General features: G+C 41.3%; 1 protein-coding gene across 1 annotated transcript in view; it reads left to right on the forward strand.

Moving 5' to 3' along the window:
* The window catches only part of APBB1IP (amyloid beta precursor protein binding family B member 1 interacting protein), a 131,179-nt gene that overhangs the window by 84,163 nt on the left and 22,676 nt on the right, over window positions 1–24,340 (forward strand). The window contains exons 9-11 of the mRNA XM_019035439.4: window positions 12,987–13,073; window positions 15,631–15,774; window positions 21,108–21,218. Coding sequence (XP_018890984.4) covers window positions 12,987–13,073; window positions 15,631–15,774; window positions 21,108–21,218 — 342 coding nt within the window. The remainder of the gene's footprint in view (window positions 1–12,986; window positions 13,074–15,630; window positions 15,775–21,107; window positions 21,219–24,340) is intronic.

Here is a 24,340-nt window from a genome sequence, read left to right on the forward strand (position 1 = left end):
TTTTACAAATTATTTGTCTTGGGGGATAGTGCCTGGGAGAGGCAAGAAAGTGAATGCAGAGGGAGGCTTTGAGCTCCATTTTCAGAAGCAATAATAAGTAAGAATTCGGAGACATTAGTGATATGCTTGTGCAGGCATAATTGCTAGGCATCCATTTCCACTGGTGACTGGAAAAGTGGCTTCACACACCTGGGTTTCAAATGTCACCTGCTGTGTGATCTTGGTGTGCTCTTTGACAACACTTAAATTCACTTCTCAGTTTGTAAAATGGTTGATGCTGCTGTACTTCCTACCTCACAGAATCAAATCCAGCATGAAAACCACTTGCCACATTGTGAAGTTATGCATAAAAGTAAAGTGGTTTGATCTCAACTGAAATTCAGCAATCATCTACAGTAAAGTTCTATATAATAGATTATCTATAATAAATGAATATAGAGAAACTAAACTCTGCAAATTTGTGAACAGAAAGATGCTTAATTAGGAAGGAGTTCCAAAAGGATAACTTGTCTACATTTGGGGAGGCAATAGGAGATCACCCCATTTTAAATGAGAGAAAACAGAGTAACTCTTAATGAATTCTCCTGATGGTTGCTGTTATGCACTGTTCCATTTGAAAGTAATTTATCAGATTTTTGAAAGAGTCTGTGTTTTAGCTTCACTCCCAAGAGGTAGGAGCCAAGTATGAGTCTAACTATTGAGATTTGGTGAGGGTGCAAGACCATCATTGGTTCTCCAGAGCCACTGCTGAAATCTGAGTGCACAGACACTGTTAGCTCCTGCCATCAACTGTCAGTGGTGATCCTTGGGTATAAGAACAGATATTGCTCTAATTAGAATTTTTTCAGATTACTGAAAGGACCCAGAGGCATCTCATTGGAATGAAAGATAGGAAGTACAGTCAGGCCTCCCAGGGACTGGTGCAGGGGTTGGAGCGTTGCTGGGATCATGATGGCAAGCATCTTGGTCCCAGCCCTCCCTTGGGACTCCATCTCTCTCTGTCACTCTCTGTCCCTGTGCACAGCTGTGTCATTCTTCTTCCCTTTGGTGGACTTCCTTCCTCAGCTTACTTATCTGTTCCCACATAGCCCCTATAGCCAACCTCAGACGATGGCTGCCTCTATAAATGGATCTCAAACTTTGTGCTTGCGTAACCCTAGAAGAAGTTTGAAAAACCGTGTGCCACCTCACACATTTGTTTGTTGACCTCTAAATTTTTTCATCACAAGTTTATTTATTAAGTATTATTATTATTATTTTTTGAGATGGAGTCTTGCTTTGTCACCCAGGCTAGAGTGTAGTGGCATGATTATGACTCATTGCAACCTCTGCCTCCCAGGTTCAAGCGATTCTCCTGCCTCAGTCTCCTGAGTAGCTGGGATTACAGGCATGCGCCACCATGCCCAGCTAATTTTTGTATTTTTAGTAGAAATGGGGTTTCACCGTGTTGGCCAGACTGGTCTTGAACTCCTGACCTCACGTAATCTGCCCACCTCGGCCTCCCAAAGTGCTGATATTACAGGCATGAGCCACTGCACCCAGCCTACAAGTTTAAATAGATACGAAGAATGCCATGTCCAACATATTTTGAATGTTGACAGTTTAAAAAAACTATTCAATGGAATTTAATACAGTTCCATGACAATTTTGATTCCCACCATCATCTTTTTAAGAAGCACATGAATAAGTTTTTATTTTTTTATAGACTTTCTTTTTAGAACAGTTAGATTCACAGTCAAATTGGACAGAAATAGAAAGAGTGCCTATATATCCCCTGCCTTCACACACACACAGCTTCCCCCACTATCAACACCCTCCACCAGCATGGCACATTTGTCACAGTTGATGAATCTACATTGACACGTTATTATCACCCAAAGTCCATAATTGGCATTAATCTTCACTTTTGGTGATGTACAGTAAGCTTTTTTCAACATTTGGGACATTTTATATTGTTCCTTTTTTTTCCCTTTGAACTGTTCTCATTTCATTTTCTCCACAAAGATTTATCCTATTGTAATATATTGATATGCTGAAAAGTCTTTTATTATTCTCTGTCCCATACTCCTCTTCAACTAATTATGTTTATAAATTGATGGGTGAGCTTTTCTTTTCTGTCACCATAGGACACTTAAGGGTTAAAAAATCACAGTTGACCAAAACAACATGGAAACCTTTTTTTATTATAAATGTTGATATTAATTAAATATAAAAAGCAAAAATGGGAGGCCAGGCACAGTGGCTCACACCTGTAATCCCAGTACTTTGGATCACCTGAGGTCAGGAGTTCAAGACTAGCCTGGCCAACATGATGAAGCCCTGTCTCTACTAATAATACAAAAAAAAATTAGCTGGGCATGGTGGCACACACCTGGAATCCCAGCTACTCGGGAGGCTGAGGCAGGAGAATCGCTTGAACCCAGGAGGTGGAGGTTGCAGTGAGCCAACATCGCACCATTGCACTCCAGCCTGGGTGACAAGAGTGAAATGAAACTCCATCTCCAAAAAAAAAAAAAAAAAAAAAAAAACCAAGAAAAAAAAATGGGGAGGGGACATCTCTTAATGTTAGAAATAGATGGAGCCATTTTCCCCCTGGTTAATTCCAGGATCAAAGGATGAATTTCCGTATCAATTACATTCCAGTTTTTCATTTTTACAGATGTTGAGTACTTTCTACATTGAGAAACCTTGTTCACATAAATAAGTAGATGGGAACAGAAGAATGCCATTCAATTCTTTGAACTCCTTCCAAGGTACTAGCCAAAAGCCACAGGAGGATCAATGATGGTTCTTTTCATCCATTAGCTGACCAGATAATTAGGTACCTTCTATTATGTTGAAAGCAAAGAATTAGAATCCGCATGACTTCCAAAAGGATTTGTGATGAGTCTTCTTCTTTCTCTGCACTGGTGTTTCAAGTTGTCCTTTTGTTTAGGGCCTTTGAGCCTTACCCTGGGGCAGTAAGATTCTGTGTGGGTGCAGGTGAGATTTTCCTTTCTAACATGCGAAAAGGCAATTGTGAAAGGGGCCGTCCATTCTCAAGCAGGTCCACTTTAGAAAATGGTACACTTCAAGACTGAGGATGTGACAATTTGCACAGCATGCTCTTGGAGGAGCTTCATGTAATTATAGGACATGGAGGGGCGGGGGGACACAGTTGAAAGACCCTTGGCCAAGGCCAGCCACAGTGGCTCACATCTGTAATCTCAGCATTTTGGGAGGCCAAGATGGGGGGATCACTTGAGGCTAGGATTTCAAGACCAGCCTGGAAACACAGGAGACCTCATCTCTTTAAAAAAAAAATAAAATATAAATAAATTTCTTGAAAAAAGGAAGAGCCTGGCCTTGAATGGTGGCTCACTGTGAGTGGCTCAGGCTCCCCCATGGTTAACTGTCCTCTGCTTTACAAAGCCATTGTGCCTATTATGAAATAATAATTTATGTCATCATTTCTCATCTTCAACAGTCAATAGGCCCTAGGTGGATGCCAGCGCTCAGAACACAGTGCCCCCAAACTATGGCACCGTGGCATGCTGAGTACTTTAAACCGAAGGAGATTAGAGGGACCTTCTAAGAAGCCAGACGATCTCTGTGACCTTCTCCCACCCTCCTTTCTCCTTCCCCCATTTATCCCCTGAAGCAGGTTATAGAAACTCAGCTTCTTCTCCCCAGAGCAAGCCACGAAACCTGGAAAGATCACTCTCTGACCTCCTCCCTTTGCCCCTGGAAGGTCCTCCTATAGCAAGCGTCCTGCCCCATACCCGGGGGGTAAAGAGTGTCACACAGAGACACAGAAACAAATCAAAATAAACAGGCCTCGCTGAGCTCCCCCAGTTTATTGCCATTAGATCATGTTTCTCCGTAATTACCCACTTCTTTCATCAGATTGATGATGAAAAAAAACAACAACAACAAATTATGACAAAATATTTAAAGAGGGTTATTCTGAGCCAATATGAGTGATTGAGCTCAGATTACACAGTCTCAGGAGGTCCTGAAAAAGTATGCCCCTGGCAGTTGGCTTGCAGTTTGGTTTTATACATTTCAGGGAGACAGGAATTGCAGATAAAATCATAAATCAATATGTGGAAGGTATGCATTGGTTCCCAAAAAGGCAGGGCATCTCAAAGCAGAGACTTACATGTCATAGGTGGATTTTAGGGATTCTCGAGTTAGCAATTGGTTGAAAGAACTGAGCTTTGTCTAAAGACTTGAAGTCAACAGAAAGGAATGCCTAAGTGAAGATAAGGAGGCCTGCTGTCTCTTATGTGATACTATAACAGAATCAGGTTGGAAAGTAAGCTACACTCTACAGGGTTCATTAAAAACCTGTTTCACGAGATTTTGTGGTTTATAGGGTATGACTCCCCTGGCCCTTAGGAAGGAATTTGGGCAAGATTGCATATAATCTATGCATTTCTTTCTTTTTCTTTCTCTTTCTTTCTTTCTTTCTTTTTTTTTTTTTTTTTTAAAAAAAGGAATCCTGGCAAGAGAAAAAAAAGTCAGGCACAGTGGCTCGCACCTGTAATCCCAGCACTTTGGGAGGTAGGAGGATCACTTGAGCCCAGGAGTTTAGACCAGACTGGGCAACATGTGAGACCTCATCTCTATAAAAAAATTAAAAATTAGCTGGGCGGGGTGACACATCCCTGTAGTCCCAGCCACTCAAGATGCTAAGGTGGGAGGATCACTTGAGCCTAGAAGGTCGAGGCTGCAGTGGGCCGTGATCATGCCATTGCACTCCAGCCTGGGTGACAGAGTGAGATCTGTCTAAAAAAGAAAAAAAGAAAGCTCAGAGTTCAGTCTTCTACTTAGCATAAAAATACATAGTTTGCTTCTTTGGGTCTTGATTTCTGAAGGCTCCAATGTCACGTAAAACTTTGGTTAGATGAATTTGTGTTGCTTTTCTCTTGTTACTCTCTCTCTTGTTCTAGGGGTATCAGCCATGACCTCTGCAATGGGTGAGGAAAAGGTAAGACTTTTTCTCCCCTACAGAGACTCTCTTGCACAGGGGATGTGGTCTCTTTTGGGAAAGTGGGCCGGGGCAGTAGAACAGTATTATCCTCATAAAGGCAGCTTTAGTTTAGAAGCCTACTGTACAAAAATCAGTGACGTTGCCTGTGTAGGGGAGAAAGAGCTGTTTTCTAACCCATTGCTAGGTTTATGGCTGAGGTCGCTATTGCAAAAGACAGATTAACAACAACAAAAAAAGCACAGAAATTTATTCAATGTAAGTAACACAGGAGCTTTCAGAAATGAAGATCTGAAGAAACAGGAAGAAGTGGGTATTTTTGTGGACAGTCGTGCAGAAGTGTGATTGCAGGACAAAAGTGTATGATCTAATGGAAATAAACTGAGGAAAACTTGGCAAGGCCTGTTCCAATTCTTCTCTGGGTCCCTGTGTCTTCAGAGACAGGGACATTCCTTTCCTCTGGGTATAGGGTGGGCGCCTGTCTCACAAGGATCCTGTGACTTACTTTAGAGAAAGGTCAGAGGATTCTTTTAAGACCTGCTTCAGAGAAGGACAGGAAAAGGTGAGAGGGACCTTCCTGCTTCTGCTGTTTTCTCAAATGACAAGGTGCCATAGTTTGGGATAGCGTGTCCTAAACCCTGTCACCTGAAACCAAAATAGAGATCTGAGAATTGAGGACTGAGTGTGAACATGGAAAATCATTCTGGTATTAACGTAAGCCATTCTTATTGCTAGAAGCACTAAGAATCTCTTTTTCAGAAAAGGAATTGGTAAAGTCAATTCATGTAAAGCACAACCTTACATAAGGTAAAGTCCGTTCACGTAAGGCGCAATCTTACATGAGGTAAAGTCAGTTCATGTAAGATTGTGCCTCAAGTAAGTTCCTCAAATAAGTTCCTTACTATGCTACTTTTTATTTATTCTAATAACTTTCTTTTGCTAACTTAAAAATAATATCTGGCCAGGCGTGGTGGCTCACGCCTGTAATCCCAGCACTTTGGGAGGCCGAGGCAGGCAGATCACGAAGTCAGGAGATCAAGATCATCCTGGCCAACATGGTGAAACCCTGTCTCTACTAAAAATACAAAAACAAGTCATGCATGGCGGTGTGTGCCTGTAGTCCCAGCTACTCGGGAGGCTGAGGCAGGAGAATCGCTTGAACCCGGGAGGCGGAAGTTGTGGTGAGCCGAGATCACACCATTGCACTCCAGCCTGGGCAACAGAGTGAGACTCTGTCTCAAAATAATAATAATAATAATATCAATTTATCATAAAAGGAAACATTGGAAAATTCAGAAAAATATAAGGAAGGAAATCTAAATCACCCATAATCTCACTCTTTAACAATAATCACTATTGATATTTTAGGCAACTTTTATTCCACAGATTATTCTGTTTCTTAACTGAAATTTGATGATGATTATACTCTACCTGTGGCTGCATGAGTGAAGAGCAGAGACAGAAACACAACTTCTTTGCCCAGGTGTAGAAGTGTCTCAGCCACAGCCTGGCAGCTATTGTGGGAGAAAAGTATTAATACCTTGTGGCATCATTCTTCCATTCCCTTCCAGCCTCCCTCAGCCCACCAAGGGCAGTCTCTGACCATCCAGGACTAGGTGTGGTTAGAAGGAAAGTTATATAGTAATCACCTTTATGGTCCCCAATACGGGCTAATGTGGTAAAGGATGGTCTGTCTACCCATGACTTCGGTGCCCTGGATCCTCTCACCAGCCAGTGTGGGCGTGTGTGATTAGTCAGTGTATTGATGCATGAAAGGCAACCTTAGAGGCCAGACATGGTGGCTCACACCTGTAATCCCAACACTTTGGGAGGCAGAGCAGGAGGATCACTTGAAACCTGGAATTCAAGATCAGCCTGGACAACATAGTGAGATCCCAGTTTCTGCAAAAAATCAAACAATTAGCTGGGTGTAATGGCATGCACTTGTGGTCCCAGCTACTCAAGAGGCTGAGGTGGGAGGATCATTTGAGCTCAGGAGTTCAAGGCTGCAGTGAGCTATGATCCACTGCACTCCAGCCTGGGCAACAGAGCAATAGCTTGTCTCAAAAAAAAAAAAAAAAAAAAAAGAAAAGAAAAAAATACTATCTCAGAATCCCACTGGTTTGCAGAAACAGACATTTCCTCTCTCCAGGGTCTGCAGGTTCCCTGTCCTTAGCTCCAGAGTATGACTTAGACTTAGATTTAGGTAGGTCCATATCTTTTTTTTTTTTTTTTTGAGATGGAGTTTTGCTCCTGTGGCCCAGGCTGGAGTGCAATGGCACGATCTCGGCTCACTGCAACCTCTGCCTCCCGGGTTCAGGCGATTCTGCTGCCTCAGCCTCCCAAGTAGCTGAGATTACAGGCATGTGCCACCAGGCCCGGCTAATTTTGTATATTTAGTAGAGATGGGGTTTCACCATCTTGGCCAGGCTGGTCTCAAACTCCTGACCTCAGGTGATCCAACAGCCTTGGCCTCTCAAAATGCTGGGATTACAAGCATGAGCCGCTGCGCCTGGCCCCATGCCTCTCTTATTGTCCCTGGATAGCACAGAACTCTGACATATTCTTCCCACGGTCAATGGGAAGAGTACAGGCAAATGACAGAAACACACTCTGCACCTCAAGCTCTCTGCTTAGAATCCATGCATCGTCCCATCTGCCACATTCTTTTGGTCAAAGCAAGTCACATGGCCAAACCCAACGTAAGTGAAGCAAGGAAATAAACTTCACCCATTCTGGGGGAAGTTACTGCCCAGTCACCTGACAGCGAGCTGAGAACTGGGAGCGATGGTATGATCTTCACTCAGTGAACTGCATTAACCCCATAGCTCTAGCCTGACTGGCTGCTCACTAGTGCTCCAAAGACACCTCTGTGCCTTTGTGCATGCTTGTTCTCCTCCCTGGAAATCTATTCTCATTCTTTTTTTCCCTACCAGAACATTGAACAGCTTTCAAGGCCTCGTTCAAACTTTGACCCCCTCTGTAAAGTTTTTCTTGACCATCTCAGTCCATAGTAATTTCTTCCTTCCTGAAAATCTCTAGACTGTGGCTCATTTTGAATTTTTGTAGTCTCTTATATCTTTCCCATCGATAGATATAGAGTCATCTGTCCATCTCGCTATGATCTATCTGTATTTATCTTCTCCATGTGATAGCAACCTTCTTAAGAATAGGGATTTGAGGCCAGGCATGGTGGCTCATGCCTGTAATCCCAGCACTTTGGGAGGCCGAGGCAGGTGAATCACTTGAACTCAGGAGTTTCAAAGCAGCCTGGGCAACATAGCAAGACCCCATCTCTACAAAAAATTTAAAAATTAGCTGACCATGGTGGCATGTGCCTGTAGCCCCAGCTACTTGCAAGGCTGAGGTGGGAGAATTGCTTGAACCTAGGAGGCGGAGGTTGCAGTGAACCATGATCACGCCACTGCACTCCAGCATAGGTGACAGAGTGAGATATGTCCCTCCCCAAAGAAAGAACAGGGATGTTTTACATGTATAAAGGGTACTCACAAATATTTCTTCACGAACTGATAACTGTTTGTTTGAGTTACTCTTTATTCCAAGAAGATGTTTAAAAAGTATTTGCTGTTTCTTTCCTATCCAGCTGTCCCCAAATGTTGCACTCCCAGAAGCTGTGAGAAAAGAGAGCAAGCTATGACCAAGAGTCTCATTTCCCATTTTAAAGTTCCTTTATTATTCGACTCAGGTTTACCCAGTTTCCAATTGCAGGATATAATGACTAAACGTTGAGTTCTGCTCACTACTTCTACAGAACAGCCCACACTGAGTGGGCGCCCACGCCGCAGGTGGAAGTTCCGATCCGAAAGCAATCAGTCTTATTATTCTAAGAATTATTCTTATTCTAAGGACTGCCCTCCTCCAGCACAGATTTGTTTTGTGTTTTTTGCTATTTCATTAAAAGAAAAAACAAAAACAGTGTAGCATGGTCACTTAGAAGGATATTCTGAAGCTGAAAAAGTCAGAAGTATGTCAGAGAAAGTTCTCAGAGAAAGGTACAGCTATACATCCTGCCTCTTTAGGGCACCCTGGTGAAATGTGGCCCTTCACAGTTTAGACAGGTTCTTCCCTGCAGAGAGTGACAGATGCTCTGTCTTTCCCAGATAAGGATGATGACAAACACTTGCTCTGGAGTCTTTTTTTTTCTTTTAATTTTTTCCTTTTTCCTGAGATGGAGTCTTGCTTTGTCACCCAAGCTGGAGTGCAGTGGGATGATCTCAGCTCACTGTAACCTCCACTTACCAGTCTCAAGTGATTCTCCTGCCTCAGCCTCCCTAGTAGCTGGGATTACAGGTGCCCACCACCAAACCCAATTAATTTTTGTATTTTTAGTAGAGACAGGGTTTTGCCATGTTAGCCAGGCTGGTCTCGAACTGCTGACCTCAGGTGATTCACCCACCTTGGCCACCCAGAGTACTGGGATTACAGGCGTGAGCCACCGCGCCCGGGTTTGGAGTCTTCATTATGCTCTCTGTTCATGCTTCCAATTCATCATACGTGATTCAAATATCTGGCCTTCCTAAGCCAAGGTTTGCTTTCTAGCAGAAGCCTGAAATCACTCTTGTATGAATGGACAAACTCATATTGGGTCACATCTTTTGTTATTGTGGAAAAATATATGTAACATGGGACTTATCATCTTAACCATTTTTAAGTGTACCTTTCTGTGGTATTAAGTGTACCCTTCTATGGTATTAAGTGTACCCTTCTGTGGTATTAAGTACATTCACATTGCTGTGCTAGATTCTCCCCTATGGTACTTAAAGCTTTTTTTTCTTTTTCTTTTTTTTTTTTTTTTTTTTGAGACGAGGCCCCCACTGTGTGACCCAGGCTGGACTCAAACACCTGAGCTCAAGTGATCTTCCTGCCTCAGCCTCTGGAGTAGCTGGGACTACAGGTGCATGCCATTATGCCCGGCTCTGTACTTAGAGTCTTTTAATGCTGAGAAAAATTATTTAATAACTTGGCCAGGTATGGTGGCTCATGCATGTAATTGCAGCACTTTGGGAGGCTGAGGCGGGCAGATCACAAGGTCAGGAGATCGAGACCATCCTGGCCAACATGGTGAAACCCCGTCTCTACTAAAAATACAAAAATTAGCTGGGCGTGGTAGTGCGTGCCTGTAATCCCAGCTACTCGGGAGGCTGAGGCAGGAGAATTGCTTGAATCCAGGATTTGGAGGTTGCAGTGAGCCGAGATCGCGCCACTGCACTCCACCCTGGTGACAGAGCAAGACTCTGTCTCAAAAAGAAAAAAAATTATTTAATAACTCAAAGTTCTGCTACTAATCGGCCTTGGGAAAATCACTTAATCCTCTGTGTCCTCATCTGTAAAGTAGCAATAGCAATGGTACCTATGTTATGGGGTTCTTGTGAGGATGAAATAAAATCGTATCTGTAAAGCCTTAGCATAGGTTTCCAGCAGGTAGAATATGTTACCTAATATGGCTAGTCGTAGTCTTCAAGCAAAACATTTAAGATTTAAATAGTTTTCTGAATTCTATATTGTAATTGCACTAATTCACAATATAACATCCTTTCAAATAACAAAAGTTTAAAAGTCTTGGAAAAACATATTAAAATAAACTTTTTTTCAATAAGAATTACCAAAAGAATTGTACTTGGCCAGGCGTGGTGGTTTATGCCTGTAATCCTAGCACTTTGGGAGGCTGAGGGGGGCAGTTTGAGACCAGCCTGGCCAACATAGCAAAACCCCACCTCTACTAAAAATACAAAAAGTTAGCTGGGCATGGTGGTGCACACCTGTAATCCCAGCTACTTGGGAGGATGAGGAAGGAGAATCCCTTGAACCCAGGAGGCAGAGGTTTCAGTGAGCCAAGATTGCACCACAGCACTCCAGCCTGGGTGACAGAGCAAGACGCTGTCTCAAAAAAAAAAAAAAAAAATTGTGCTTGACTTATTTCTTCTATTTAAGTTAGCAGCCAGGCGCGGTGGCTCATGCCTGTAATCCCAGCACTTTGGGAGTCTGAGGCAGGCGGATCACGAGGTCAGGAGATCGAGACCATCCTGGCTAACATGGTGAAACCCCACCTCTACTAAAAATACAAAAAATTAGCCGGGCGCGATGGCGGGCGCCTGTAGTCCCAGCTACTCGGGAGGCTGAGGCAGGAGAATGGCATGAACCTGGGAGGCGGAGCTTGCAGTGAACCGAGATGGCACCACTGGACTCCAGCCTGGGTGACAGAGCGAGACCCCCGTCTCAAAAAAAAAAAAAGTTAGCAAATCACCTTTTTTATGCATTGTATTTCAAGGAGATATTTTAAACTTCTACATTTTATTTGTCTGCAGTTTTTTTTCCTTTCTGTCCAGTACACTTGATTCTCAAACTTCAGCATGAGCAGGCATGGTGCACATGCCTATAGTCCCAGCTATTTAGAAGGCTGAGCAGGGGAGATTGCTTGAGCCCAGGAGTTCAAGGCTGCAGTGAGCTATGATCATGTGACTACACTCCAGCTTGGGTAACAGAGCAAGACCTTGTCTCTAAAGAAAAGCCAACGATAAGAAAAACCCAAACTTCAGTGTGCATAAAAATCATCTGGAAAGCATATTGGAATGCAGATTTCCAGGCCTCATCCCAAAGATTCCAGTGTAGCCCAGGAACATGCATTGTATCAAGTTTCAAGGTGTCTGAGGATTATACTTGGAGAAACACTCCTATGGTGTAAATAAACACTTGTGCCTAGATTCAGTAGCGCCCTTAATTTAGTCACAGTGCTTCTGAGATACATTTTCTGCCTTTAATACATTTGTTATGTATTATTTTGTAAAACTCCATGTTTTTACATAAAATCCTCAGCACTCTACGACAGTGGTCACTCATTATATTCACAGTGCATATGGATACCTCAGCTGCACTTATTGTGTAAAATTAGTCCTTGAGTGCTCGTGATTTTTTGGAAACTCACACACTTTATTTTTAGCCATCCTGTTGATATTCAGTATTAACAAAGTATGATCCAGAAATTAATACAAACCATGCTTAGAGACCATGAGTCCACTTGTGAGTTCTTTTATTTCTTTATTTTATTTTATTTTTTGAGACAAGGTCTCACTCTGTTGCCCAGGCTGGAGTGCAGTGGAGTGATCATAGCTTACTGCAGCCTCAAACTCCTGGGCTCAAGCATTCCTCTAGCCTCAGCCTCTCAAGTAGATGAGACTACAAGCATGCATGCTGCCATGCCCAGCTAATTTTTTCATTATTATTTTTAGTAGAGACAGGGTCCTACTATGTTTCCCAGGCTGGTCTCAGACTCCAGGGTTCAAACAATCCTCCTGCCTCAGCCTCCCAAAGTGGTGGGATTATGGGCATGAGCCACACCCAGACTATGAGTGCTTAGATCATAGTCCTCCCTGTCTTTGTTTAGGCTGGTTTTCTTTCCAGAAATGCCCTTTCTGCTTCTTTCTGTCTGTGGAAGTTGCTAAATAGTAAACCTTGTGTTGTGATTGACCCAGGCAGTTCTTTTAAAAAATAAAAGAGGCCGCTAATATTTGCAAACATCTACATTTCTGGATTCTCTTGATAAGCCAGAATCCCGCCAGCCTACAAGGCCTTGAGCTCCCATGTGGCATCTGCCTGCCAGAGCAGTTCCCCTCTTGAGCATAGGACATGAGCTTGACCTTCACTCCAGCCTCCAGCTCTTGCCAGTGCCTTGGGGACTTCCAGCTTCCAGCATTTAACATGCATGGTCTATGCATGGACTTCAACAATTAAATGATGTATTTTTCGCTACTGTTTTCTATCTTCTGTTTTTTCATTGATTGTGTACACTGTGGGAGGGTGAAGAGGTTTCACTCCTGCCTTGGCAATGTGGTATCAGCATTTGGGAAGGCCCTGATGGTTGACTGATATCATATGCTCTGGTTCCCTGTTTATTTCACACACTTAACATCTTCTTTCTAGCAAGACTGTGAGTTCCTTGCAGAGTCTAGCATGGTAATGAACACTTACTGATCTGATCTTTTAACATTTTATTTAGAATTTCTACTTGGATAACAGAGGAAAAAAAGAAAGCAAGGAAACTAATGAGAAAATGAATGCTAAGAACAAGGAATCCTTACTTGAGGTAAGGTTAATTTTGCAGAGTGGAAGAAAAGAGAAGGATGTTTGCTCTATTTTTAAGTCATTTGCTTCCGAGAACAATGGAAAAATCTAAAGACATACACTGAAATTTTAAGTTGGGGTGTTAAAATCAAATTATTTCTAAATTATAGCTATTTAGATAATTCAACTGTTTTTCTTTTTTGAGTCATTTGTTACGACATATGGCTTTAGATAAATGAAGCTGGATTAGTAATTCTTGACTTTTAAGAAGACTTGATGAATCCTCATAAAACTCATCTTCTAGCATTCCCAGTTTCATTACTTAAGTGCTCCACGGAAGTCAGACATAAAGATTTCCAAATCTTTTTTAAAAGGGACCTCTAAGATGGTCTCTCAACATTTTAGATATGGTAGGAAGCGTGAGATTTGGAGTCAGGGACCCGTTACAGGAGGCGGCTCTGCCCAGCACTCTTCATGTGCTAATGGGACATTCCCCGGCCTCCTGAGAACCTGACAGATTCCGAATTGTATTGAATCATCACAGAGATTCAGGGAGATGGGGAAAGCACTGTGTTGATTACCATACAGATGTCTGTGATGACCACTACTGGGGCGTGTTCCAGAGGTTCATTTGACAATTGATTTTTTGGAAACCTCTAATGAGTTTTCACACAGTATCTATGTTAAAAATCAAGGCTCTGAGCCTCGCATGGGGGCACACAGCTGTAATCCCAGCTACTCAGGAAGCTGAGGTGGGAGGATCACTTGAGTCCAGGAGCTCAAGGCCAGCCTGGGCAACAAAGCAAGATCCAGTCTCAAAAAAAAAAAAAAAAAAAAAAATCGAGGATCTGTTCGCAGCGCATAACGCAGTTGAAATGAGTGCCAGATCTCAAGTCACAAATGGTCATGCTAGAAGTGCCCAGGTTGTATTTCCCTGAGACAATCCATGGACCTTTTCCTGAGTTAGTAAATTTCCTGAGTTAGTAAATTTTGGACCTCCCTTGAAAAATCAGAAGACCTGGTGATGCCCTCGGCATCCGGTTCCCACCTGGAGCCAATTGGCTCATGCTGGAACCAATTGGCTCATGCTGAAGAGCGCCCTCTCGCGTTCATTAAGGTTCCGCCCAGGCCTTGCGCATGTCTATTCCCTGCCTGCTTTCACAGCCCGGTGCCAAATAAAGCAGCTACCAGAACCAGCTGCCACTCCCAAGATGCTGAGGTCAGGTGTTGCAGGTTCTGGTTCCTGGGAGCATGAGCACAGTGAGCACTTCCCAAGGAGGCCCAACAGGATAGTCCTTGCTCCAGGACTTCAACAATGTTTTACAGCTGGATGTAAAAGAAAATACAAAGCATGCTATGCTATGAACAATCATTATCCTGCTGTCTAATTGGGGTCAAAACTCTGAATTTAAGAGATTATTAACAGGACGACTAATACTAGCCAAATTTGGGGAGAAATTGGGGAGTGTAAACAGAAATGTTTTCCAGCTCTACTACATAAAAATGTACTTGAAGTATGCAAAATCCAGTTATTTTGCATTTATGGAACTAAACGAGAGGATGTTGAGAGTTATAAAAAGAAAGCAAAAAATAAGTTTGGCTATTTGAATTGTAAAATAGAATAATATATAATTTTATTCTATTGATTTTTAAAACAAAATTTATTAAGAATTCTATAATTCTATGCAAGTTTTGAGATTTAAAAATCTACAACTAGAAGATGTGCTTTGTTATTCTTTTCTGATACTGATGTATTTATAACTGCCTTCTTCCTTCTTTGAAAAGAAAACTATCCCAATAATAAAATATTAACTTATTTATTTTTACTTTTTGTGGGTACATAGTATGTATATATTTATAGGGTACATGATATATTTTGATATGGGCATGCAATGTGACATAGTCGCATCAGGCAGAATTGGGTATCCATCCTCTCAAGCATTTATCCTTTGTGTTACAAACAATCCAATTACACTCTTTTAGTTATTTTTAAATGTACATTAAGTTATTATTGACTATAGTCACCCTGCTTTGCTTTCAAATAGTAGGTCTTATTCTTTCTTTCTATTTTTTTGTACCCATTAACTATCCTCCCCAATTTTATGTGTAGAATTATATATAATAATTGTTCTATTTACCAGCAATGAAATAGTAACTTTTTTACTTATCAGGAAAGTAATAATTATTCTGTCTTCCATTTTATAATAACATTAATTGCTTTTATTAAATGCTTACTTTTACAATATGCCGAGACTGTACTCACAACCTAGCTTATGAAGTTGGGCTATTATTATTCCATTTTAACAAGTAAGTGGACTGAGGTTTAATGGCCCACGGTCACAGAGTTAAGTGGTGAAGAGGCCTTGAGGTGTAACTCAGGAGCCAGGATTCTTGATCGATGTGTTATTCTTCCTCTCTTGTGGCAAATAGCATATAATATAAACATATGCATTCGATCAGAGTTGTACACAAAATTGACTTTTAGTTTAAAAGCTAATTTGCAAGTTTGTTTAAATGTGAATAAAAATGCGTGCTTTATCTTTCGTGTTTGTCTTATGTCGTCGGAATCTCAATTTCAGGAAAGTTTCTGTGGAACATCTATCATTGTACCAGAACTGGAAGGAGCTCTTTATTTGAAAGAAGATGGAAAGAAATCCTGGAAAAGGCGCTATTTTCTTTTACGGGCTTCTGGAATTTATTACGTACCCAAAGGAAAGACTAAGGTCAGAAAAAAAAAAAAGCACTTAGCAATAAAGCATTTCACGAGAATGAAACTAAAGAAATCCTTAGTTAGCAAGTTAAATACATTCTCTGTTGCTGCAGATTCCATAATCCTGCAACATGTATACAAATAGGACAGTATTACTGAAATCTTTTTGAGTTTTCCCATAGCTCTCTTGAAGGTAAAAGTATTTTATCTATTTTAAAGTCAGGTTTCAAAAATGATGGCAAAAGCACTTTTCTAGAGATTATTTTGTTACTTTACCCATCTATTTCCAAGGACTTTTTACCCCTGTTGTTCTATAGTCATTATAGTTAAATTTCTTTTATCTGGAATCATAGGGGTATTGGAAGTCTTGATAAGATTTTCTTTTTTTTTTTTCTTTTGAGATAGTCTCACTCTAATCCACAGGCTGGGGTACAGTGGCATGAGCTTGACTAACTGCAACCTCCACCTCCCAGGCTCAAGCCATCCTCCCACCTCAGCCCACCCCCCACCCCCAGCCAAGTAGCTAGGACTACAGGTGCATGCCACCATGCCCAGCTGATGTTTCATATTTTTTGTAGAGACAGGGTTTCATCATGTTGCTTAGGCTGGTCTTGAACTCCTGAGCTCAAGCCATCTGCCCACCTCACTCAGCCTTCCAAAGTGCTGGGATTACAGGCATGAGTCACCACACCCAGCTCTTGACTAGATTTTCCTTGAGATTTTAGCCCTTAGACTCTGAATATTTTTAAATCATTCTCTGAGGTGTATTCTGAATTTCCTTTCCTAATTTAACAGGGTATTTTAGACAACATTTAACTTTTACTTGGTGATTTAGGATTATTGCCTCAAATTTATAAGTATGTAATAAATTATTCCTTGAAATGTAATTTTAACTCTTATTCTGACCATCAGCTCTCTCTAAGACCTTTCTTAGAGGATTAGGATCTTTCCGTCTTTTGTTCACCATTAATACATGTCTAATCTGTATCTTGGGTACGCGGAAGCATTTTGCCTTCCCTTCCAAATGCAGGGCACCACCAATGGTATATTCATGCATTGCAATGCATGAATTTACCTCTGATAAAGCTTAACCCACACTTCCAAGCCGATGAAGTTATGGTGAACATCCAGGTCCGCTACCTCCAGTAAGGAGACTCTTGTCTCTATCAGAAGACAGGAGGGGCATTATGGCTAACTCTTGGTCCAGGACAGCTACTGTTCTCCTTAGCCTCTTCCACTCTTTTCCTGCCCTTAGATCTGATGCTTTCCCATCTCTGCCATCTCATTCCAGTCCCACACTGGGCACCTCACAACTGACCCACAAATAATTTGTTTTCTAAATGTTTATGTCTTAGGCATTTGAATATAAACGGTGCATATAAATAAACATATAACAAACAATATACTCTGTGATGAGAATTAAAAGTGTTTACATTTGGCTGGGTGTGGTGGTTCATGCCTGTAGTCCCAGCACTTTGGGAGGCTGAGGCAAGGTGAATCACTTGGGACCAGGAGTTCTAGACCAGCCTGGCCAACATGGTGAAACGCTACCTCTACTAAAAATACAAAAATTAGCTGGGTGTGGTGGTGCACACTTGTAATCCCAGCTACTGGGGAGGGTGAGGCACGGGAATCACTTGAACTTGGGAGGTGGAGGTTGCAGTGGCCTGAGATCATGCCGCTGCACTCCAGCCTGGGTGAAAGAGCAAGACTATGTCTCAAAAAAAAAAAAAAAAAAAGTGTTTACAGTAGAGTTGGACAAGAATACCTTCTCTCACTGTTACCATTAACACTGGGTTGAGGAACTAACTAGTATATTAAAGAAAAGAATAATAAGTATAACCAATAGAAAAGAAGAGGCAAAGACTGATTTTTCACAGTGTTGTCTACCCAGCAATATGAGACACTCAACTGAAAAACTGTTAGAACCAAATAAATGTATTAAGAAAGTTTTTCTTTACACAAACAATATATATAATGCAAACCATAATGCAAAAGAATCCATGCAGACTAGAAACAGAAAATGCAAAATACCTAACAATAAACTCAGCAAGAAATGTTCCAGATTCATATGGCATAAAATATAAAATTTATTAAAAGAAATGAAGTAGAACCGAATCAATAGAAAGGTACCATGTTGCAGGCCAGGTGCGGTGGCTTATGCCTGTAATCCCAGCACTTTGGGAGGCCGAGGCGGGCGAATCACAAGGTCAGGAGTTTGAGACCAGCCTGTCCAACATGGTGAAACCCCATCTCTACTAAAAATGCAAAAATTAGCCAGGCGTGGTGGCGGGCGCCTGTAATCCCAGCTACTCGGGAGGCTGAGGCAGAAGAATTGCTTGAACCCAGGAGGCAGAGGTTGCAGTGAGCCAAGATCGTGCCACTGCACTCCAGCCTGGGGCGACAAAGTGAGATTCCATCTCAAAAAAAAAAAAAAAAAGTAGAAGATAAAGAAAAGAAATGTACCATGTTGCTAAAAGAAAAGTTATTAATTCTTCCCAGTTTTCTATAAATTTAATATAATTTTAATAAAAATATCAGTAGGATTTTATTTACTTGAAATTCACAGACTGATTTCATGGAAAAAAGACACTGTTCCAAAATAGACCTTCCCAAAATTGTGAAGAACATCAAGGTAGATCTCCTGCTGTGCCAAAACATTAGATAAAAACAGCACAGCTAGAGACAAACAGGTCGACAGACAGCCGTCTAATATCAGAGAAGTTAAAGTTGGAATTTATATCACAGCAGTGGGGAAAGAATGTGGTATTCAACAAATAGAACTGAAATAACTGTATATCCATTTAGAAATATAATTTCCTACGTCATTCCATGTACCAAGCTAAATTCTTGATTGATTAAAATATCTTTAGAGAAAAATAGTATAAAATCCTGGAAGAAAACAGAGGCTGGCTGGGTGCGGTGGCTCATGCCTCTAATTCCAGCACTCTGGGAGGCCCAGGTGGGAGGATAGCTTGAGCCCAAGAGTTCAAGACCAGCCTGAGAAACATAGGGAGACCCTGTCTGTACAAAATGAATAAAAAAATTAGTGGGGATGGTGGCACATGCCTGTAGTCCCAGCTACTTGGGAGGCTGATCGGGGAGGATCGTTTGAGCCCAGGAGGTCAAGACTTCAGTGAGCCATGTTCGTGCCACTGCACTCCAGCTGAAGTGACAGAATGAGATCCTGAAAAAAAAAAGAAAGAAAGAGAGAGAGAGAGAAGGAAGGAAGAAAGGAAGGAAGAAAGGGAGGAAGGGAGGGAAGGAAGGAAGGAAGGGAGAAAAAAAGAAAATATAGGTTAATGTTTTTATAATTTTGAGCTGAAGAAAGGTTTCCTAAGCAAGAATAAAAACTCAAAATTATAACGGAAAAAATGGCCAGATTTGACCTGATAAAGTTATTTTTAATACCTTATGGCCAAAGATAACAAACAAGAAGTGAAAGACTGACTACAGTGAGAGAGTACATTTGCAACATGTATAAACGAGTATGAATATCCATAAAAGACTTCAAGAAATCAATAAGAAAAAGATAAACATACAGAAAAATGGCAAAGCTTTTAAAGGGAAAATTTACAGAAAAAGAAGTACCGGTAACCACCGCATAACTAAAAGTTGCTCCGTCTCACTACTAATCAGGAAAATGAAAATTAAGCATGAGATTGATAAAATAAACAATATAGATAATATCCAAATTTTGGTGGAAGTGGGTAAGAAAAAGGGACACTCACGCCTGGAGCTTGGAATAGAAACTCATACGGCCAAACTGGGGGACAATTTAGCAAAAAATCTATGTACATGTAAAAGGGAGTAAAAATCCTTTCAAATGGCAACTCCAGGCTTGACGAATCTATCTCACAGAAATATAAGCTCACATGCACAGTATTTGTTGTAATAGCTAAATATTGAAATAACTTCTAATCATCTGTAGTAGAATAGTTAAATAAATCGTTACACCTGTACAGTAGAATTCTCTGCAGCCATAAAACGAATGTCATATATTAATTCATGTCTTGATGTAGAAAGACTCCTAGATGCAATGTTAAGAAAAAGAAGGCGAGGGGCGGTGGCTCACACCTCTAATCCCAACAGTTTGGAAGGCCAAAGAAGGCGGATCGCTTGAGCTCAGGAATTCAAGACCAGCCTGGGCAACGTCATGAAATAGAACAGAATAGAATACTACCAAACTACTAACTATGGTACCTTTGGAGAAAAGAACAAAATAAGAAAAAGGGGTGGTGAAGGAAGATGTGCATTTTATTATTTATATATATATATATTTTAATTGTGACTAATATGCATTCGTTTGTAACTTAAAAATGTAAACTTTGAACATCCAGAAGAAAATATCTTGTAAGAAAAGAATACAAGCATATGTAAAGAAATAATTGTGCACTAAGGTGTAAATAGTTCTGCCATCTATTCTTTATCCACTAACTAGTAAAGAAATATAGAAGGCGAAAGAAAAAAATAATGGAACATATTTGTAATTGAAGTGTAACCAAATATGTAGATTACAGGCTGCAGTCTTCACAGTGCCTGTTATCCGTGGAGGAGAGGTCTCTGTTTCCATGGCAACACTGCCTGCAGTAAAGAGAACTTGTGAAAGAAATCCTTTTTCTCAGGAGGAAGTGCATGAAGTATGTGCTAATTTACTGAGCATAAGTTTATCTCTCATTGTTCGTCCTGAGGGGACTTTTTTTTTTTTTTTCTAATGCTCAATCACAAAATCCATCACGGACTTAGAATGGCAAAAGTCAAAATGAAATTTCTGGCTAAGCGGTCACCTTGTCTCGACTGCATCGATAATGACATCTCAAGGACAGTCCATCTTGACTCTGGGAGTCCCCAGACAGACATGAGAACAGCAGTATAATCTTTCACTCCATTTCTGGGTCAGTGGCACCGATTTTCATGGCTGCACTCTTTTTAAAAAATTAATTTTATTTTTTGATTGACAAATAATAATTGTACATATGCATAACGTACATAGTGATGTTTTGATACATATAATGTATGGTGATCAGATCAAGGTAATTAGCACATCAATCGTCTCAAACATTTGTCATTTCTTTGTGTTGGGAACATTCAATATCTTTCATATTGGGAAAGATTTATGCATAGATCTTACTAAATTGTCCCCCAATTTGGCCATATCAGTTTCCATTCCAACCTTTCAGACTTGCCTTTGAGAAAACCTATACATGGCAGATGTTTATATAAATTACCTAAAAGTCAGTATTTTCTTTACTAAAATATAATCCTTAGTTGTGCTATGAAGGACAACTCTGGAAAATTGTTAACTGTCATCTCAGTTGAAGTTTTATTTTTTTCCCTGTCTTTCAGACATCTCGAGATCTGGCGTGTTTTATACAGTTTGAAAATGTCAACATTTACTATGGGACTCAGCATAAAATGAAATATAAAGCGCCCACTGACTATTGCTTTGTTTTAAAGGTATGTTATAAGAAGTCATTCATTTAGATTTATAAGCAATTTGAGTTAATTTTTTTTCAAGGAAGAAAATGTTAAATTATAGTTAGCCATATGTGTAACAATAAGAAATTGTTTAACCAAAATAGGAATGAGGGAAACATTTCTATCAATTTGGGGCATTTTCCCCAAAGCCTCCTATCTGAACCTAAAACTTTAAGGTAACTCTGTCTGGGGATTTCTTCACTTCTGAAAATGAAAGTTCCACATTTTAAACAAATTAATTTATAATGTTATCGATAAGACTAAAAAAAGTTTTCAGTTCTTATTGGGCTCATTCCACCATAAGAAGATTTTAGGAATTGGAAACTTGCAAGATTTCCTAGACAACTTATAGAAAATAGCCAAAAAAAAGTTGTTTTAATTACTGGGTCATGAAACTTAAGGTGTATATTGTCAAAAGGCAATATGTATTATCAAATGTTAGATATGGTTTACATTTTTTTGAGACAGAGTCTCACTATGTCACCCAGGGTGGAGTGCAGTGGCTCAATCATAGCCCACTGCAGCCTCAGCCTCCCAGGCTCAAGCAATCCTCCTGCCTTAGCCTCTCAAGTATCTGGGACTAGAGGTGCGCACCACCACACCAGCTAATTTTTGTATTTTTAGTTAAGACAGGGCTTTACCATATTACCCAGGCTGGTCTCAAACTCCTGGGCTCAGGCAATCCACCTACCTTGGCATCCCAAAGTGCTGGGGTTGCAGGCATCAGCCACCACTCCTGGCCGATTTACACTTTTCAAAATTAGAATCTCAGATCAGTCTGATCAGGAGATGGGTTATTACAACCACACATGTGATGCGTTACGGGTCTTTCTGTATGCCTACAGAACTCTGGATTGAGGACTATGGTAAGTTTTTGTCTGTGTTTCTTTTTAGTCAAATGCAATAACCAGGTGAATTCAATCATATTTAGTAATTTTGACTCCCTGAACAATTACAATCACTTATTATAATCATCAAATAATAATTGGTTGAAATTCGTGGCTTTATCAAGGACTCTGGATATTCAGTGACTTTCATTCAGATGTCCTAGCCTTTTCTTTTTAATTCCTAAGCATCCACTTTTAATTATTTACAGATAATATTAATAATAAAAACCACTATACTAGCTCAGTCAGCCTGATACTCCCCCAGTGGTTCTCAACCAGGCATTTTGCCTCCAAGGGTCATTTGGCGAACCCTAAAAACATTTTTGATTGTCATAGCTTGGGGCATGGAGCAGGGACTACTGACATCTAGTAGGCCAGGTATGCTGCTAAATACCTTGCAGTGCACAAGAAAACCCCCACACCAAAGACTTCTCTGGCCCCCAATGTCAACAGTGCTGCTGTCAAGAAACCTGCCCTAGACAGAAGAGCCCCAGAATAATGACTGTGAAAGCACTGAAGGCAGGGAGAAGGCTGGATCCATTCACTCACTCATTCATTTATTCATTTAATATTTGTTGAATGACGGCCGGGCGTGGTGGCTCACACCTGTAATCCCAGCACTGTGGGAGGCTGAGGCGGACGGGTCACTTGAGGCCAAGGACTCTAGACCATACTGGCCAACATGGTGAAACCCTGTCTCTGCTAAAAATACAAACAGTAGCTGGGTGTGGTGGTGCACGCCTTTAGTCCCGCTACTCGGGGGGCTTGAGGCAGGAGAATCACTTGAACCCGGGAGGCGGAGGTTGCAGTGAGCCGAGATCGCACCACTGCACTCCAGCCTGGGCGACAGAGAGAGACTGTGTCTCAAAAAAAAAAACAAAAAGAAAAGAAAAAGAAAAAAAATGTGTTGAATGACAACTATTGTTCAGTGACAAGGATTATTATTATCATTATTATTTTCACTGCCGCATTCCCATCACCTGGAATAGTGGTGGGAATGCGGCAATTAAAAAAATACAACAATCCCTGTCCTCATGGAGTTTACAATCAACGTGAGGAAAATGGCAAAGAACAAAAAAATATGCAATGTGATGTCAAGTAGTAACAAGCAGCAATATGAGGTAGGGCTGGGGCCAGGGCTCCTTTGGATGGGGTGTTCACAGAGAGGCTCTCTAGGAAGTGACATTTGACAAAAGATGTGAATGAAGTGAGCGAGCAAGAATTATCTGCAGTACGAGCCCTCCAGGAGTAAGAACGGGAATTGGAAAACCCTGAGGTGAGGGAGGTCTGTTTGGTCAGAGGTAAGAGAGATGGGGAGCATGCCCTGCCTGCTTCTACTCCTCGCCCCTCCTTGTCTGTTCCTGATATAGGAAAAATAAGAATAATGGCAAGCACTTATATGGCATTTTCTTTGTAGATGTGGTATGTGTGCAGAGAGACTCCCCAGCCAGGAAGTGGCCAAGTCAGAATGAGAACTCAGGCAGTGCGGCTCAGAGGCCGTTCTCTCAGACAGTTTCTCAGGCCCCCAGAGATCTGGACACGAAGCATCGCCCGCTACCCTGTCCCTCCCACAATGCCACCTGCCCTTGAGTCACATCTTCCCATGTTTGGAATCCTAAGACCCTGATAAATTACCAAAATGGAGCATTCCAACACACTTCATTGCCAAAGACTTGTCCACACTTCTTAAATCAGGAGAAGGTTTTGGAGAAAGTTTCTGGAACACTGGTCAGTAAACTGGCTGAATCAGTCACTGGAGACTCATTACAAATTCAGGTTCCCAGGCCCTAGGCCCACTAAATCAAAATAATGATGGAACCTAGGGTTAGGGTTAGGGTTTAAGGATGGAGCCTAGGAATCTTCATTTTTCCTAAGCATGGTCAAGTTTTCTACTGAGTGTTAGAACTCACTCTAACCATCAGTACTCATGGCTTAGCTGGTGATGAAATGGCCTTCAGAGTGGGCAGACAGGATGAAAGTCTAGCAGAAGGAAGCAGGAGCCAAACCCCAGGGCTGGGGTCCGGAAGCCAGAGCAGGGGTGTCTGTCAAGAAAAAGACAAGGTCTCTGACAAGAGGTTCCCAGCATGGGGATTTAGACACAGTGAACAGAGGAGGGACTCAGTTTCTCAAACTGACACATAAGTTTGGGACTAGGACCTACAATTGGCAGGACTTGAACTGTCTGACCTAGAACATGAGGTTATCCTGAGATTA

This window comes from Gorilla gorilla, chromosome 8, assembly GCF_029281585.2.
Source record: "Gorilla gorilla gorilla isolate KB3781 chromosome 8, NHGRI_mGorGor1-v2.1_pri, whole genome shotgun sequence".
Classification (NCBI taxonomy): domain Eukaryota; kingdom Metazoa; phylum Chordata; class Mammalia; order Primates; family Hominidae; genus Gorilla; species Gorilla gorilla.